The sequence below is a fragment of the Plectropomus leopardus genome, chromosome 7, assembly GCF_008729295.1.
Source record: "Plectropomus leopardus isolate mb chromosome 7, YSFRI_Pleo_2.0, whole genome shotgun sequence".
NCBI classification, from domain to species: Eukaryota; Metazoa; Chordata; class Actinopteri; order Perciformes; family Serranidae; genus Plectropomus; species Plectropomus leopardus.
This window is the reverse complement of record NC_056469.1, coordinates 29,444,670-29,464,018: the sequence shown is the minus strand read 5'-3', so window position 1 is coordinate 29,464,018 and position 19,349 is coordinate 29,444,670. Positions and strand designations below refer to the sequence as shown.

The 19,349-nt window shown below is 42.6% G+C and overlaps 1 protein-coding gene across 1 annotated transcript; it reads right to left on the bottom strand.

Moving 5' to 3' along the window:
- Nucleotides 1-358: 358 nt before the first annotated feature.
- On the bottom strand, nt 359-5,757 carry mex3a (mex-3 RNA binding family member A). Its single transcript, XM_042489138.1, has 2 exons — nt 4,568-5,757; nt 359-1,537 (listed from the first exon to the last, which is right to left on the bottom strand). Exons 1-2 carry the CDS (start codon nt 4,986-4,988, stop codon nt 384-386), a joined length of 1,575 nt encoding a protein of 524 aa, XP_042345072.1. The 5' UTR covers nt 4,989-5,757; the 3' UTR covers nt 359-383.
- Between the last annotated feature and the right edge of the window lie 13,592 nt (nt 5,758-19,349).

The following is a 19,349-nucleotide window of genomic DNA, read 5'->3' as shown; positions in this document are numbered from 1 at the left end:
TTCCTTCCATATAAACCCACTTCATGGTAAAATAAAAAATTTTGAATAATAAAATGTTCACATTACTGTCTACCTCTGCCTACACTGTGATTCATGAATGAAAAACAGCAGCAGTCAAAAAACTGAAAATGCAAGGTACTATACTTCTCTTATAAACAAAACTTTTATAAAATATATATGCATATATATATATTAAAGAAAATTTTAAAAATATTTCTTATACTTTTTAGTAAAGCAAGCAGTGCCTTCTAAAATATCTGCTTGATTGTTTTTAAATTTTCTGAAAAACAAAAATGTGTATTATAATAATAATAATCATAATAACAGTAAATAATTATTGAACAAACACTGACAAAACTAATGATAAAAACTGATGTGGTTCCTTAAGAGAATATTCGGATGGCCTGTGTGACCTGGGTGTGGCACACTGGGCACTCCGGGTGGTTGAGCTCACAGATTCGGATGGCACACTCCATGCAGAAGAGGTTATGGCCACAGGGCACCAAGGCAGCCGTCACTTTGCTTTCAAAGCAGGTCATGCAGTCCCGCACAGTGGCCGGTGGCGAGTCCGGCACTGGCAGACGGCCTGGGAAGCCCTCGCCGGCTGAGGTGGGCTCACTGTGGGCGCGGCGGGCCTGGGCATGAGGTGAGCCGGATACGGGCACAATGCTGGTGACTGAGGAGTTGTTGGTGCTCCCGCCTCCGCAGGACTCGGGTAAACCAGGGGAGAGTCTGGTCAGGGGGAGCGGGAGGCCTCCGAAGCTCTTGGACCGCTGCTGGGCGTAGAAGGCCACCTGTTTGGGGTAGTCGGGGTCGCCCCAGCTCTGGGTACCATCCGATCCAAAATAAGAGCAAGGCTTCTCTCCGGAGCTGGAGAAGTTGCTCTTGTTGTAGATTCCCCCTCCCTCGCCTCCTCCTCCCCCTCCCCCTCCAACCATGGCATCAGAGAAGTTCTGGCGGTAGCTGCTGGTGAGAGGCTTGCGCTGGCCCCCCTGCAGCCCCCACACCTGCTGTAGCCGGCTCTCCAGACCACCGCTGCTGCCCGCTGGGCTGCTTCCACCATTCGGCCCCAGACAGTCATTCTCATTATTGTGGTCGTGCAGGCCTCCTGTTCGGAAGGCAATGTGTGCTTCGATCTCCTCGCGGGCCCGCTCGGCGTTGCTCGGTGACCCCGTGATTTCAAAGACGGGGTCACGGTCTCGACTGGGAGTGACGATGTAAGTGCAGGTTTGCTGCTGGATGCGCTTGATGGTGGAGCCTTTAGGCCCCACGACCAGCCCCACCACACGGTATGGCACTCTCACCTGAATGGTGGTCTGACCTGGCAAAGGTGTGGGCGGGGAGCCGCTAAAGGACACTCCCAGCTTGTTGCGCGATGCCCGCAGCATGGAGAAGTGCTCTGCAGCTGAGATGATTTCACGGCGGGCCAGTGCAACATCCTCCTTCCGGCCAGTGATTAAAAACACGGGCTCCTCTCCTCTAACGGGGGTTTTGATGTAGGTGTTGGTCTTGGCCCGCAGGGCTTTGATCTTGCAACCTGCAGAGACACCAACATACATTTTTAAATAGGTAAATATGATACACCGGTTAAATTTTGTGACTCACGAAGCAACAAAACACACTTTATCAACCCGAGTTAACAGAAGCCCCCCAAAACTCAGATTTATTCACCAATTATGACCAGTTTAACATAATATGATGCAGGTTTTTACTGGCAGAGGATACACAGAGCAATTACAATGATTCATGAGGTTTCCACCACTTAACCATTAGTGTACGTATTCAGTACTGTTATTTATTAGCTCTAAATCAGACGTGTCTTACTGAGATACATGGCTGGTGCAGAGGTTTGGCCAGCGTTACTGTTTTGGGGGTCTGCAACAGCCGCAGCAGATGCAATCACTTCCTGACCTCTCCTTGAACTTGTGGGACAATTCAGTCAACCCACATATGCTTTGTTTTTAGGCCATTTATTGCTCTATGTTTGCCCTATTTGGGATCACGGTGCAATAGTTTACTCTATTACGTGCTTTTAAGGCCGGGTCTCAATGTGAGAGAGTGCAGGTTAATGTTATTTCATGACAAATTACCTGACATTGTAATGGGACAGAACAGGACATACAGTAAATCAGTAATTATTTAGGGAGGATTGTCAGGTACGTTTGAGGTCAAGAGGAACACGGTGAGAGTCTGTTTATATAACACTCAATGAAGAATGCATCAAGCAGCACTCGGATCAGTTTTCATTCAGAAATTCAGGCAGCTCCCTCATTAAGGCGTCCAGCATTTATTGACGACTTAAACGCGCCTTTCTTGTCTCGGGGCCCGTCTCTTTGGACAAACATCAGGCAGTCCGTTCATGGGAAAAATCTCATCTTACCAGACTCCAGGTGCTTCAGATCACACAGCACATCATTGCATTACCTATCTGAAAATCACAGCAGCACGTATCAAAAGGTTCAAAGGCACATTAACTTGAAGACGAATGTCGCTGTAATGCCACTAAATGGGCCCACTTTGTTCAGGAACACTTACTTCTCAGGGACCAGAGGTACGGACAGAGGGATACTGATGCTCATAGCCTAAATCTGAAAATGCCCTTTGTGGCCATTTACTGGTATTCGGCTAACAGACCTGTTCGTGCCACAGGGATCAAGGAGCAAATTCCCTTCCTTCGAACCACATTGCACCTTTTAATCATCCCAAATTAATGCCTCAATTAAAGAATCATCTGTAAACAAAATAGGTAGTATTAATTCATCGCAACCAGGAATTAAGGTCAGCGGGGACAAATATATTTTGTGGCATAAGAGGTTTCCCTGATTCAAAACAAAGCCAACCTTGATCTGAGGAGCACCAGAGGAAGGTACAAGGACATCCTCTGGGGATCAATGACTCAGACGGGAGGACACAATCAACATCCAAACCCTTTCTTCATGACAGGATGCTCCCGTTTGCCAGATCCACCAGGCGAGCTGCGATGCACGGTGCCGAAGAGAAGGGGGTGTGTAACCAACTAACGAAGGGCCTGAATCAAAAGCAGCTCATCTCAAATCCCCCCAAATCAGCACTTCTTCCCCCTCGGTCAAGGGAAAGGGCCCTTTGCTGCACTTGTGCACACTGGATCCACCCTCCAGCTGTCTTCGGTTACAACATTAAAATTCAAAACTTACACTTCAGAGTAAAGAACAGGAGCCGCAATAGGAGACAAGGAGCACAAATCCACCAAAAATTTCAACTCGTCTGAACCCCATGTGACATTATTGGAGACCTGTTTGTTTTCGAGATAAATCTGGATTTGCTGATGCTACCTTACCCGCCCTGCAGTCTTTGTACTTCTCTCAGTCCGGCCCCCTGCTTCTCCCTCTCCTGACAGGCAACCATGTGGCATTGAGAGTGTGCAGTGAAGTGGGGGCTCCTTGTGTTGAGCTCCAAGGCGTGACTCCCATTCAGCTTTTGGATGCTATACTGCCCTGTCCTTGTTTTCTCACCCATGGGTTCATCACAACAGTTAACAATGGGTGCAGCCACGTAAACACCGAGAAGAAATCAACTTCTGGGGTCCAAAAGCAACTTGTTAGCAGCTTGATTGCACACAAATAGTGCGAGGGGAAAAAACCCACATTTACTGCAAAAAAGCACAAACAACTAAATATTCTGTTTTTTTAAGGACTCCCACCTCCTGGTGCAACTTCTCGCTGAGTCACCCTTTAAGGCCATCCCGAGCAGCAACACTGTCTTAATGGGCCCCTCCCCTCATCCCCCGACTTTCACACCTTTGTTTGACAGCTGCTGTCATTCAACTTCAGCTCTTTGTTCAATAAAAAACCTCCAACTGTAAGAGAAAAAAAAATCTGCAACGTGTCTGGAATTGAACTTTCCAACTCCCCTCATTTGAGAAGAAAAAAAAAACAAGTGGACCACGCTTGCTCTATTGTCCAATTGTGTCACTGGGGCAGTGCGCAACATAAACAACCAGCTGAATAAATTTGGAAAGAGGCAAAACACATCCAAAAAATGCGCCCAAATGTGTTAGTTTGGTTATTTTCTCAGCCATCAATTCAAAGTGAAAGACATTCCTCTCTTCGCCAGCTGCACGTTGCCTTTTTTGAACAGTCTGGCGCGTCTCAGACGACAAAGGAAGCAAGTGCTCTCCGTGCTCCAGTGTGTGTCTGTGCGCTGACATTGATGGCGTGGATGTAGAATAATTCGCCCAGGAGGGAACGGGGCTCTCTCATTGCAACACACACACACACGCAAAAAATCACTCAAAAGCTAAATAAACACAAAGCAGCCGCCGACTTGTTTGACCGTATGCGCGTAATGATGAGTGCACGAGAACTTGCTACATTGTAGCAGAAAAAGTGGGAGGCTGATGTCTCGGGGGAGTACAAAAAAAACACGCGAGCACACACACCACTCCCTTTTCTTTGTCAAATAACACCAGGTAACAGTTAGAGAACAAAAAACAAAGCACACGGGGAAGCACGGCGGGGATCATGCAGCACTGTTAGTGGGATAAAAGCGCAAGTTTGGAGGGAAATAAATTTGCAAGCCAGCGGTTTACCTTGTCTCCCCACTATTTCGGCCACATGTTCAGAGCTGGGCACTGGGACGCATTCTGTTATGTTGCAGCCTCGTCCTTTCGTCTCACTTGAGGAGCTCTCGTACAGGGCGCACAACTTGCTTTTCCCTTGCAGGATCGCCGTGTCCCCACCACCTCCGACGTTGTTGGTGTGGTTGTGGTGGTTGTTGTTATTGTTACTCCGGTCCTGTACTCCTGTTGTTGGGGCTCCGCCGCCGTCCTCGCCTTCCCCGAGCCCCAGCAGAGACAACTGGCCCAGCGCGACCCTGAGGGCACGGGAGTCGTCTTCCTCCTCGTCGGGCGGCACAAGGAGACCTTCGCCTCCGAAGCCGGAGCCGGCCAGATCCCCGGCGTAGCCCCCATTTTTCTCCATGATCCCTGCTAGAACCAGCAGGCTAGGCATGGCTAACAAAAGAGTGTGTGAGACAAAGACAGGGGAAAGAGACTGGAGAAACAGCACCCGTGCCGCCTCCTCCTCGCCCCCTCCTCCTTCCAATTCCCCCCTTTGCGCTAGTCCCTCCCATAGACCGGCCCCCTCTCTCTCTATCCGCCAGACTTTCAGTACAGTAGTCTCTCTCCGAGCTCCAGGCAAACGGGACACAAGGCCGTCTGCACGATAGATGGGGCGGGCGATGTGTTGCTCCACCCAGTCTGGTTTACACAGCTCCCCTCCTCGCCGAGACAAAACGAGCCGCCCTCCCGTTGTACCATTCCGTCTCAGGTTCCCGAGCCTGTGGCATCCCAAATCAAGCTCCCCGACACCTATAGAAAAGAAGAATCATCTTTATTTTTTATTTTTATTTTTTTATTATTTTTTTATTACCTCACTCGCACTCGTGTGGTCGCAGACTCGCTCACAGCTCCGCAGCTGCAGTGTAGCCTGAAAACCGCATTTTCGGCGACTTATGTAAGAATCCAGGATGTAAACAGTCGCGTTTCAAAAGGTGCCAGCACAGTGCGCACATGGTCGTCTAGTGGTGCTGCTGAAAAGATGATGTCAACTTTATCACTAAAAGAAAAGAAAAAAACAAAAAAAGAGCTGCTCCTATTTTATAGGGATGATCGTGGAGCATCTGATATGAATTTTAGGAGTTTGTGACATTTTTTATTTATTTTTTTGGAGGGGGGGGCACAGGGGGGTCCGCCCACCTCTATGTAGCCGTGCTTTGCGGCAGGTCACCGCGTTGTTGTCTCCGGCGCCGTTGCGCATGAGGATGTTATGTATAGGAGGGAAAGAGGGTGTCTGGGGGGGCGGTGGGGGCTGTATACGAGGAGGAGAAGAGAAAGGGAGTTGTCAGACAGGCGTTGCAGACCCTATGCAGCGGGGGAACATCAGAAAAGCCCTCGCACAATTCCCGTTTTAAAAAAACAAAAAAAACAAGGGTTTGCAGCAGCCCCGGTGAACAAAGAACCGCGCTTCGTTCCGCGTGTGGACTCCCCAAGATGTCCTCGACAGAAACCACGCCTGACGGCATGGTTGTAGTAGCTACAACACAAAGACTCCAACTGCAGCAGTGATAATAATATTGTTAAAAATATATTTATCAATACATTTAAAGCATTAAGTCAGACTTTTCTCCCTTTTTTATGGAGATTTCTTAAGGTTTAAAACAGCTAACAAAGTACATGCAACTTCCATTAATTGTTATAAAATTCTGGAAATTTGAATTATTTGCAATGAATTAACAAAATAGTAATGAAATAAAGGTGGGATTTCTCAGATTTTATTATTTTATTTTATTACTTACTATTACTATGAATAAAGCTTTGGGAAAATATAGTATATAAATTGCCATACAGTGCTGAGCAGCTTCCTCAAAGTGTCAGTCTAACTCAAGCTTAGCCTGTCGTTTCCATCTGTGCATATGCATGGTGGGATGTACAGTGTGTTGTGTAAGACTACCTGAATGACAAGGCGAACTCTGGGGATGTTTGAGAAAAAACTAAATGTTCCTCAGCATTATTTCTCCACTCCGCCAGGAAATATCTTTACATTAAGGAGGAACTGAACTTCACTGGCATCTAAATCTGCTGTTAAATTTCTGTGAAATCTCTGGATGTTTTGTGCTCCTATGGGAGGTGTTGAATTCACTTGTGCATTTTAACCCCAATTCAATTTATGGCTCTCCATCATATGTGTTTTCCCACACTGTATAACTGGGTTATACGTGACAAAAACAAAAACACACACTGCCTTCCATTTTGGCTTATATGACAGACTGAGCATGGCATGTGACTCTTCAGCATGAATATTTTAGCATTTCTAGTGAGAACGCCTTCTGCCTTTTAATAACACATAGAAAGGAGCAACAATATAATCACAAATTATCAAACGCCAGGTCTGAAAATAGAAAGCATGTAAAATTTTGTAATAAAATGGCACCAGAAAGACAGAGCAGGTGTATTTACATGCATAATCACAGTCTAGACGCGCTCTCTGGGTGCCAATCAGAAAGGGGTTCGTTCCCTAAGGGTGTGTTGCAGATGAGGACTCACAGGGAGACTCCTGGTATGAGTCCAGGATTAAAACATCCCCTCTCCACCCAATAACATGGATTTTAAAAAGGGGGGAAAAAACAGCAGCAGGAGGAGAACAGGATTGCGTGATGCATGAAGGACCAGAGGGTGGGCTCAGGAGGTCTGCCCTCAATCCCCACCCCACCCAGTGGAGAGGCCAGAGGATTGGGTGAGAGCAAGGTTGGGATGGGGGGACGAGCACCCCACATGGGACGGCTTCTCCTCTCAGTAGAGAGTATGCCAGTGTGTCCAAGAGGTCGTCTGGATTTCCATTAAAAGGGGTCTGCTGGGAGTCCAGAGCCCCAATCAATAAAAAACATGGATCTGGGATAGTGTTTCTCCCCCGCCACACACCGCCCAGCTCTGCCTGGATGTGTGAGTTTGGTGTTTGAAAGGCCTGATTGGTGATGATCAGGGTTTGTACGATCATGAAAAACCCGAAAAGTCATGGAATTTGCATATAGCAATTTCCATCCCTGGAAAAGTGATGGATAACTAAATATGCCCTGAATGTTTTGGAAAAGTCATGGAATTTTTTTTTAAAAACCTGTATAATTACACCTGAGCTGTTCAAGAACAGTCAGAAATGTGAAAACCCAATGGCAGATTCTGTATTTACCAAAACATTTAAGAGAAAAGAAAATTTTAAAAAATTACGGAAAAAAGAAGACAAAAAAAACATGGCCAGCATATTTTCTTCAACAAAATTTTTTAAAGAAAATAAAATTGCCATTTTTTTTTTTAAAGTTGCCAAAAAATAAAGGAAAAAAGGCAAACATTTATAAAGAGAAAAAAAATCCCTTCAAAAATCACCAAAGATTTTAACAGAAAAAGAACTGCCAAAAACTTAAAGAACTTTAAGAAAACACTTCTGAAACTGCCATAAAAAATACAAAATACAGCCATTTAGAGTTGTACGCCCCATAAACTAAAATGAAAAAAAAAAACAAAGGTCCATCTCCACCGCTTAAAAAAATCTTTGATATGCCTCCCCCCTCTCTACACCATCCCCTCCCCTCTCATAAATAATGAACAGTCTCTAAGTTATATTTAAATATTCAGTTCTAATCCTTTTCTGAATTCATTATTTTTTTAAATACTTTATATAAGCTTTTTTTATAGTAATGAAAATGAACAGATAAGGAGTATCAATGGTCATTTCAGAGAACGTATGGTCTGGAAAATTTGCCTCAAAGTCATGGAAAAATGTATTGGTAAAATTGTGTATGGACCCTGGATGATGCTGTTGTACCACATAACCTTTGTGACCCTAAACGAAGCTGGCTGTGTGCTCTGAATGGACCACAGCACGTCTGGTTTCCATTCAGATCTTACTGTCTATAGCTGTGGGCTACAATTGTCATTTGTACACTTGTGTTTCTGTGTGCTGTGTGTATGTGTGTGTGTGTGTGTGTGTGTGTTAGCTGCGGGATGCTTGTGAAACCCAGAGTGCTGAGGTCATGTTACTTTCACATAAAAAAAAAACCCTCAATGATCTTGACCATCTGGTCGTCACAGTGTTTCTCTTTTTTCCCCCCTCGATGAAAGGCTGACTGGCATCTTTGGGGAGAAGCTGTGGTTTACTGCGCCGCAGAGACACATACCAACCTCTTTGTCCAAGAGCCCGTGCAACTATCGCTTTCACCTATGGACAGTATCTGTCTCTCAAAGACGACAGGCTTAATAGGCTGTAAAGACACGTCTGAGAATCCCTAAAGGACATCCCTTTGACTTCCATGGCCAGATGTCCTTTTCAAGACTTTTCTGGTGCCCCGCTGTCACTTGAATGAGGCTTCTGCGAGCACAAAGGGACATGTTGGCTAAGCACCACGTGCTGATGCCATAGTGAGCGGGCTCTCAGGGATGATGTAAGACCTCATGCAAATGATACCACATCTTGTGCTCATAAGCTGACGAGAGCCCTGGAGTCGATCAGCTGACCAGATGAAACGCTAAATCCAGAGGCCACTTTGTGTATGGGGGTTTTCCCCTTTGCTTTTTTTTGTTTGCTCATTTGTGTTTGTTTTAATTTTGTTTTTTTTCCACTGTTGAGAGAACAGACCAGGGCAGCAGCAACACAAGTACTTACAGACGGACTGCACATGATAATGAAACAAAACAAACAAAAAACTCTTTAATAAAAGGGTCTTGGAGAGGTAGTGGTGGAGTACAATTAAAATGCAAAAACCTCATCATATTTAACTGAGTGTTTCTCTCTGAGTTTTTTCTGCAGGCTGACCACCACGCACGGACCCGAATAATGAGGCCTTTTTGTCCAAAACTCTGTTCCATCTTTGGGGTAAGTCGGCAAAAGTCACCACTCTAAACTTCACATTTATTACCCCAAAGTTGAAGCTCAGTGTTTGTATCATGCTTACAGATTCAAAACTCGTATAAGGTATTTATATTCATTTATTTACAACACTTTTGACCCACAAGTTCACTCTTTAGAAAACAACCCCTGCTGGCCCCCCACGTCTTTACAGTTGAATTTAGGCTGTAACATCTGGTGACCAGAATTTCAACATCTAATGCCAACATTAATTTGCAAAAAATACTGACAACAGATGATGTTGATATTTTGTTGGTTTTCAGTTTTTGAAAGTAACCAAAATCCAACTTCTTCCAAACGTCTCATTCTGATGTGGAATTTAGTCTTAGCATATGGAGACCAAAAGCCGACGTCTGAAAGACATCATAATGTCAACTTCTAATGTCGTTAGACATTCAGTTTGATTTTACATTCCAACCAGAATTGCTTCCTGTTGTAGCATATTTTAAAAAACTGTTTGTATTTTTTAACAAGCGGTTACCTCCGGAGCTGACAAATAAAGCCAACATGGAGGTGCCAAAAAACTGCACTTCTTTGAGTGGCCACTTGAGGCTCCAGAAGCCTTTCAATCCCCATAGACCCCCATGTTAAAATGCTCAAATTTACAGCCTGGTACAAAAAACATTTTTTGTTTTAATAGATAAATTTCAACCTTCATGAACACTTTACAGTGATGATTTTTTAAAAAAAAATGTAACTCACTTGTTTACTTTTTAAGGCTTAAAGTTGGGATAAAGGCTTTGAGTGACAGGCTGTCTGTCCCTTGCTCCTCCTCAGTGCCAGCCTTTCGTCCAAATAAAGTCACTTCTGGCTCCAAAAAACTACGATGGCAATGGTTGAAACCCTAAAATCCAGGCTTCAGAACGGGATTCTGCAAATCAATGGGCGTGGTCACCATAGTGGCATCCATTATTTTAATAGTCTATGACTTTTTAATAATATTTAGGGGTCATTTTTAACATATTTGAATATTTGGGCCCTCCCCCCCCCACGAAATATATTATAATTGTTGCCTTGCAGAGAATGTTTGACAGTTTTACTTTATAAATCAATCCTCACTTAGTAAAATCAGTGTTGAGCAGTTTTGTGATAAATTAGTTAAATGTTTCAGCCTTGCTTTGTGTGTGAATTACTGCAAATCTCTTGGTTACAAACATGTCTGAACCATCTTTAACCTCTCTGCACAAATTTGTTTGTTAACCCTGCACACACGAACACACACACACACGAACACACGAACACACACGAACACACACACACACACACACACACAACACACCTTCTTCTCTCCTGCTGTGAACCCTCACATGCATATGATGCTGTTGACCCCCCCCCCCCCCCCCCCCCTTACACACACACACACACACACACACACACACACTCACACTCCCTTTACCTTCAACAACAAACACAGACGCACTGGGATGTTGTGATTGGGAGAGCTGGTGTCAGCTGGGAATATGAGTCAGGTAGAATGACTTCATAGCTTTTTACAGGGTATTAGGTCATCTCTCTCTCTCACTCCCCCCTCCTCCTCCTCCCCCCTCCTCCTTCCCTCTAATCACATTGATGCTGTACAGCCAGTGACACGCCTAGTGATGAGTAAGGCTCACCTCACCTCACCGCTTACTTCCCGTATGGCGGTGATCTCACACGCGTCACAGAAAACTCTTCTAGTCCTGCTCGGTCTTCACTTTAATGTTTTGGTGTTCTCATCTGCAGACAATGTGTCAGACAGTTGATTTGGATATTGTTTTTCAATGAAAGGTTGCACTTTTTTTCATCTGCAAAAGGATTAAATCACAGGGTCAGTATCACACTGCAAAAAATACTGATTCATTCCCACTAAATTAAGGAAATGTTGTCACTGATTTATGATGACAAAATGTGCTTTTCAAAATCACGCTATAGAAATATTAGACGTTAATATGATTTTCTACTTTCATTGAGTTTATTTTATTTTTTGGACCAAAATCAGTTCTAATCATAAATATCAAAATATTTATTAATTTATTAATTTTTAGAGTTTGAATCCTTTAAATGCCAGGTTTTTGTCATAATGCCACCATGTTTTTAGATGAAAAAGCCCACAAAATATGAATTATTTTCAGTGTACTACATGTTAAGTAGATTTTTTTTCTTTTCTGATGATCACAGCCTGGGATATGTCAATGATTAGCAGCAGCATTGATTATGAAAGTGCAGCCTGTGGAAATAGCGTGTATCTTCTCCATATGCCAAATATGATTTTTATTTTTTATTTTTTTTAAATGACGTCATCTGGGGGAAAATTGTAAAAATGGCAAATTCCAAGGTAAAAGCCCAGGATGACGCCCAGAAATGATGCAGTGCATTTTTTAATGCTTTGGTGGATGTGGGATCAAAACTAGCATTTTTTTCCACTTAACATTATGAATGTAACAATTTTGTTTGCTGTGTATGTTAGACTTATTGTAGGAGCTGAGCTGGAAAATCAAAGATTAAACAAAAATACACAATTCTTCCAAAATGCATGTCATAAGCATGAACACAGACAAAATTATCAAAAAAAAGAAGAATGAAAAGTGTGTAAAATGCGTCAAACAGTCCCTAAGGGTTAATTGAATTGGGCTAAGTAAAGAGATTAAAGGAGCTGCAGCATTAACATGCTGATGTTAATTATCAAAAATACATATCACTCTAAAAAGGGTCAATTTAGCATAATGAGTACTTTTACTTTGGATATTTTAGAAACATTTTGATGATGGTGTCTACTACTATTATTATTAGTAGTATAAGTATTTCCACAGTGTCAGAAACCTGTTTACAGTGGGTACCAGGGTACTTTTTGTGGGTTTGGTCGTCCTACTGGGGCATTTTGAAGGGAGCAGCTCTGTACCAGAGCATCAACATGTGAACATCTTTATTAGCTGGGTTATACAATCACTTCAGAGCTACAAATGACAAACTAATACTGCCCCGAAGCTACAATTTTAGCACCAGAGCAGGCTGCAATCTCAGGCCCTGTTTTCTCTTCATCACGATGCCTCTCAGTGACCTGCAGTCCTGTTCCATCATTTATGAACATTATGAATGTAAACAAACCATTTACAGCTCAGTAACATAGGTCATGTAAAATTCATGCTCAGCTGTTACATAATGATAAGCATATACGCGAAGAGCTCTGTAAAATATCTCCAGCCGCACACTTGACTTGTTTTTAATTTGTGTTTTTTGTGTGTGTGTGTGTGTTTAGAATGAGTTTGGGATTGCGGGGAATTAAACTGACTGCACTATTCAACTGGGCCATCTGTACAGCTTGATAGTGGCAGTCATGCTGGTATCGTTGCCTTGAGGAATAGTTGTATGGCGCTTTCCTGCCTGCCAGTTTAATTAAATTATCAATTCATGTGAAACCCAGCTCAGGTCAGTGTATCAATCATTGCCAAAGTGGGGTTCGTGGAATCACAGGGGCCCCTGAGGGCTCCTCGGTGGGGTCCCAAGTGAAACGAATGCCGCTGTTTTTGTGATCACTTCGAGGTGTCGACAGCCAAGTGTATCGATAATGTTGTGATAACAGGTATCTGAAGTGTGAGGTGAAATAATAGTTTTAAAGTAAATACTATCTGTGACTAATCTCTGTACACTTGAGATCACTCAGTTCAAGGACCTTGAATACAGTATCTGCTTTGTTAGCAGTGGTGCCCCCAGAAATTTTTCATAGCAGTGACTAGTTGGGGATACTAAAAATCTCGGGGTGGTACACCAAAACTGAGAGTCATAACTAAATTTGAAGGAATTTGGTTTTGCTGTTTGAGTGCATGGGCTAGATGAAATCGATGTCAATAGAGGGAGTTAAGGAACACGTACTGATATGATTTTGTTTCTTATTTTACAGTCAGTGTTACTAATTAGCTGATGTGCATAGACTGATGTCAGTTCAGTTAACATTTGGAGTTTAAAACAATCTTGCGTTAATGTGTTGTGCATTTTTACATGTTTGGTGATTCATTGTTCTTCAGATAGGCTGGTTGTAGCAGAGAGTTATGGGTAACCACTGAACCCATTTTCATTCAGATATCTTGAGGTGACCCCTTTGAAAAATGGCCATACCATTTGTTTTCTTGTCAAAGTTTGACCTAGATTTGGGGCATTATTAAGCCCGCCCCCTATTTTTTTAAAATCTTTTTCTATCTATGAATGATTATAGTTATTTATAGGGGAGCTGTCTTTATAAGCCATTTTTGGCCTCTAACCCTTCCCGCAGTGTCTAAACCTTTTAATTTTCTTTTTATGTCTTTTCTATGCATATGTATGTGCAAATAAAACTAAACAAAACTGATGTTGCAGCTGGTAAAGGTGAGGCAAATTGTAACTACTTAGTGCTGGGTAGTTTAATCTACACTAATATATCCCAATTTATTTGTTGATTTAAATTTTGTACGAATAATCTGAGTCTGCAAAGTAACTGGTAACTAAAACGTTACCATTTTATTTATTTATTTTATACGTATGATGCACTGCATCAGACTGTAACTTAAAGCTGAGTAGAGTGAAAAGTACAAAAACACAATATTTTTAAAAGAGAGTTATATGATACACATGTGTATAGTCCTATCTATCTGTCTGTCTTTCTATCAGCTAAAACCTTTAAGTCCTACTTATATATTGATGTATTAGTATTAACAACTCACAAAAGGAGTACTTTTACTTTTGGTACCTAATTTGTAACAGAGGTGTGGACTCGAGTCACAGGACTTTGATTTCAGTTTGAAATTTGATGATTGAAGATTAGAGCTGACAAAATCAAGACTTGCAACTTGACCTGGACATTAATACCAATAACTTATGACTTTACTTAGATTTGAGCCTTTTAACACTTGATACCAACCCTCAAGCCCAATGATTTAAAAGTTCCTCCCAGCAATATAGATATAGATAGATAGACAGGTTGATTTGTTTTCATATAATGCACACAGTGAGTTTATAAGACACCAAAATTACATTTGCAGCAGTCAAATAATAAATTACATTTCAAAGATTACAGATTATTTTACAGCTCGGTCTTGAACAAAATATTCTGCCTTCTTTCCCAAACTTGGGCAAGGAAACTTACAACAAAAAAGAAGCACAACTCAAATTTTTCATATTTATCCAACCATATATATGTGTGTATGTGTGTGCGTGAGTGTGTGTGTGTGTGTGTGTGTGTGTGTGTGTGTGTGTGTGATCTGTCCGCAGATGAGCGGTTCAGTGTTAATGCTGGTCGCCAGGTGGCGCCTGTAGGCTGCTGCATTGTAATTAGCAGCCTGTCAGTCTAATCAAGTGTGTGTTGATTTGCAGGTGGCTGTCCGCTGCCTGCTCGGCTCAGAGGAGTTCACCCTCACCGACTCTTTCAGAGCAAAAACCGGCCCAGTGGATAATATCATGATTAACTCGACTGTCGACATTTTGAAAGGTCAACAGTGACCGTGGAAAGGAGGGGACGTGTTTTAAACGACTGCAGAGAAGCGTTTCCAAAGAGAGACGGTAAGACAGTCGAGTCAATATTCATGTCGCAGAGGAAGTGTGTTTAAGCTGCTGTGTGTGAAGTTGTGGGACATTATTTCGGAAAGCAGACGGGCAGACAGGGCGTTTGAGTTACTCGTGAACTCAGTGACCCTGGTTGAGGGATCTCACCCACTTGGAGGCGCACGTTTCCATTCAGCGCGTCAGCCAGTGGATGGCGCCTGCTGTCTTCTCTGTTCTTGTGAATGAAGGGGACAGACAGACAGGGGGCGCCACAGAGACACAGTGAGAGAGCTGCAGAGTCATTCATGGGGACACAAGACTGCAGGGGTAGACATACACCCAGTGGGGGAAGAAATACTCACGTCCTTCAGCAAAAGTACTAATACCACACAGTTAACATACTCCACTGCAAGTAAAGTCCCTGCATTCAAAGCTTTAAGTAGAAATATGTGAGTATTATGAATAAAATGTACTTAAATCATTAACCCTTATTGCCCATTTTGATATTACACACACTTGTATCACTTTGCGAACAAAATGTGCTTTTCAAAATCGAGCTTTAAAAAAATATTATACATTTATTTTATTTTCCACTTTCATTCCAGTCCATTTTAACTGATGTCAGTCCGAATCATAAATGTCAAATATTCATTAATTTTCAGAAATTTAACCCTTTAAATGCCAGGATTTTGTCATGAGGCTACTTTGGTTTTAGATGAAGAAAACACACAAAATGAATTATTTTCAATATACTACATGCAAAGCAGATTTAAAAACAAACAAAAAAAAATCACAGCCTGGAAAAGTCAGTGATTAGCAGCAACATTGATTGTGACAGTGCAATTAGTAGTTTGTTTTTTGATGGTCAAGGTAAAGGTCACTGTGACCGCGTCTGTCTCATTCTTGTGAACACGATGTCTCAAGAGCAGCTCAAGAGATTTTTTTCTTCTGTTTTTTTCTTTTCAAATTTGGCACAAACGTCCACTTGGACTCAACCATGACCTGATTAGAATTTGGTGGTTAAAGGTCACTGTGATCCCATAAAATGTGTTTTTGGCCATAAATCAAGAATTCATCCACTAATTCTGATAAAATTTCACACAAATGTCTAATAGGATGTAATGATAAAGTGATGACATCTTATATCCAAAAGGTCAAAGGTCAGCTTCACTGTGGCATCATAATGTTCTGCAAAAACACTTTTTCAGGCTGTTATTCAACGTCATACTCAGGAACAGAAGGGGAGACATTTGGTCAGATGCTGAGTTGGAGACACTAATCTTGGGTGTCCACCTTAAAACTGTGCTGGTTGTGTAAATCTGTGCTGCGGGGGGAAGATGTGTGTGTATACCATGTTGTCACAGACATGGATGTGAACTGTAAGTGCAACTTGACTGGAGAGGCACGCAACAGTGAGGCGGTAATTTTAGGTACTTTACTGATACAATTTAAAATACAAACAGATGTAGCTCCAGAGGTGAGATTGATCACCACTGCAACATCACATATGAAGGAATTTGGAACCGCAGTAGCTGATGAATATTCAGGCTGGGTTTAGTTAATCTGTCCCATCTACAGTTTCCTATATTTCCTCCTGGGATGGTTACTTCCTCATGTTGCTGATGGAAGTTATGAGACAAGTTTCTAATCTTCCTCCGTTATGGTTTCTATCTGTTTAGACACACCCAAGTAAAACATCAAAGATAACAATGTGTTGCATCGCATTACAAAGGCTGAAGGCCGCCCTGATCATGTTGAGAATAATTTGCGTGGTAAGCAAAACAAAAGCTCTCTTAGCAACAACCGTCTGACGCTATACTACGTCTTTTACAGACAGAATATCGAACTCGCTCTACTTTGAAAGCAAACAAACAAAGAGCGTCCAGAAGTCTGAAGAACAGACTCTTGTGCGTTGGACAGAGATTAGTAACAGTCTTTTATTAATGATTAATGCACATTGTGTGAACAATGGTCTCCTGAACAGCAGAGATAACACAGTGAGAGACTGCTCCACAATTAAAGCTGCTGCTGAGGTACAAAGCACACTCAAGGACAGTAAATGTGTTTCTGAGTAACTGACTGTGGCAGTTTGTCAAATGAAAGATTAATGCCTCTGTGAGCTGTTAAATTGCTGAAATTCGTCATCTATGTTTGGACTCGTTATCTGAAAACTAATCAGGACATGAGATATACTGTACTGTACCTCTGTGCAGGAAATGGAGAAAAGGTGATAAGGCAGTGATACTCAAATTTACGGCCTGCGGGACAAATCTGGCCTGCGATAGGGTGAAAGGTGGCCTGACAACCATTTTCTTAACAATCAAAACAAACTGATGCTACAATTTTATTTTTGAAGTTGCCAAAGTGTATAAAAAGTGCACAGTCACAATGTGACTGTGAAAAACCCGCCCTACTCTGCCACATACTCCTGTCCCACCACAGTTAGCGCGTGCAAGTTTTTCAAATATGGTTAAACTCGCTAAGTATAGGTGATAGACTGCATTCCCACTGCCAGTGAGCACACCGCTGCAGCACACGAGTCTGCCGCTTCTGTCCGCTTTTGTGTGTGTGGGTGTAGGGGGTGTGCTTGGGTTTTGCAGAAGGAACAAAGGTCTCTGCAAACCTTTCAGTAGTTTTTTTCACTTTATATATCTTTTACTTAATCAGTCACTCTTTTAAACTTGGTGCAGACTAATTTGGAATATTGTTTTAGTGCTGCTTAGGAGGAGATGGACGATATTTAATGGCATGGCATCATTGTATCTCACCTAAGGAGCTGAAATTACTGCATTCACCCAGGTGTTGTGTTCCCATCAATGCTGATCGGAGCAGGAGGCAACACACATGACTGCTGCAGTCATTTGACCCGAGTGTAAATGCCAATCACATGTATTCCCGTTGCATGAAAAAGCCAGATGTTAGCCATCGTTAGCAGGTTATTTTGTAGTGGAAATGAGGCTTTACTCTGCCTCTGATTGGCAGAGTTGCAAAGCAAATGTTGAACATTTTAAAGCAGGCAATTCATTAATTATACATACTGATCAACACTGTTAAGTTTGTTTATTACCTGGCCCCTGGCCTCCTGTCACTTTGCAAAAGTGGCCCCTGGGCAAAGCAATGGAGTGTCACAGTGATCAGGTATAAAAAGGAGGAGCTGCTCATCTGGTTTTGAAACTGGAATGACTGTTGATAGTGGCCTAGTCACCTCTGGAAAAATTCTCAAGAGTTCCCTCCCACGCCAAATATTCTCAAACTGGAATCTTTAGTTGTCATTGTTTTTTTCCCAGGAAAGCAGCAAATAAGTGGCTCATAATAGAGAAATATAACCTTTAGATTGTAGAACGGACACTCCTTGTTTTTAGCTGCCCGCTTGGGATGCCGAGAAGGTAGAAACAGACAGACGAGTAGTGAAACAGGGACAGGAAGAGAGCAGACTGCTAACGCATTGTTCAGTACTTGTCTCTGTGAGTTGCATCACAGTCTGTCCGCTCCTGTCTTTCTGCTTGATGAGCGCGTCTGGGATTCAGACTCCAAGTGTGCGTGCGAGACAGGCGGCTTGAATGCATTGATAGAAGTTAATTGGTGGTTGAAAAGTGATGGTATACATCTTTTGCATTTGCCACATCTTTTTTTGTTGTTTTTTAATTGTTGTTTAATTGCGTCACAGAATCTGTGTTGACCTTTTACAACTTTCTGACAAGAAAAATATTAATTGAAGTGATCATTATTTGCAGCCCTTGAAAAAAATTCTCTCATTTTCTCTTAAAAGTTTGTAAATAAAACTTTTAGCCTTGAAATGTTTTTTCTGCAAGTCCCTTTAGAGGAATTTTAGCAGTAAATTTGCAAATTAGCAAGTACAGAGGCATAATGAGAGCATTAATTGTCTTCAGACGCTAATAAGCACTGGGTCTCAATCCATGAGTTCACTATTGATCAGTCAGCTACAGATTTGTTCTGTAATTTTTGGGAAAGATTCTAATTATCACCTCTTTCTGCTCCAGGGATCGAACGCGTGTCACACCTGAGTATCCCTGTTTCAATGTGATAGCATTCATGACACGATTTCATTATTGCCGGTGCAGACAGACAGCACAACAAAAGGGCAGAAGATTTGGGGAGACGTAGAGGAGCTTGTTGAAGGGAGATGTTTGGGCTGCCAGCCAGGCATGCTTGTCCCAGTGTGACTTCTACCGAAACACAAAAACTCAGAATGGAAAGACGGAGACGGAGGGAGAGAGAGGTAGAGAGGAGGTGGTGAACAAATGAGCTGTTTGTTCAGGGATGTGTGACTCAGAGAAGCAGCTTCAGAGGCTGACGGCTCCTTTCCACTGGAAGGCCACACTGAAGCCAGGATACTCCCTTAGCCACTGGGCCTGCCCCATGCCCAAAAACAGAGATGCTGTCTTGCCCCTTGTTTAACCACAC

Bases quoted from the DNA above. Each gene is read 5' to 3' on its own strand.
- mex3a (XM_042489138.1), bottom strand. From the start codon at position 4,988: ATGCCTAGCCTGCTGGTTCTAGCAGGGATCATGGAGAAAAATGGGGGC. The intron at 1,538-4,567 runs GTAAACCGCTGG...GTGTCTCTGCAG, and splicing joins CGAAATAGTGGGGAGACAAG to GTTGCAAGATCAAAGCCCTG.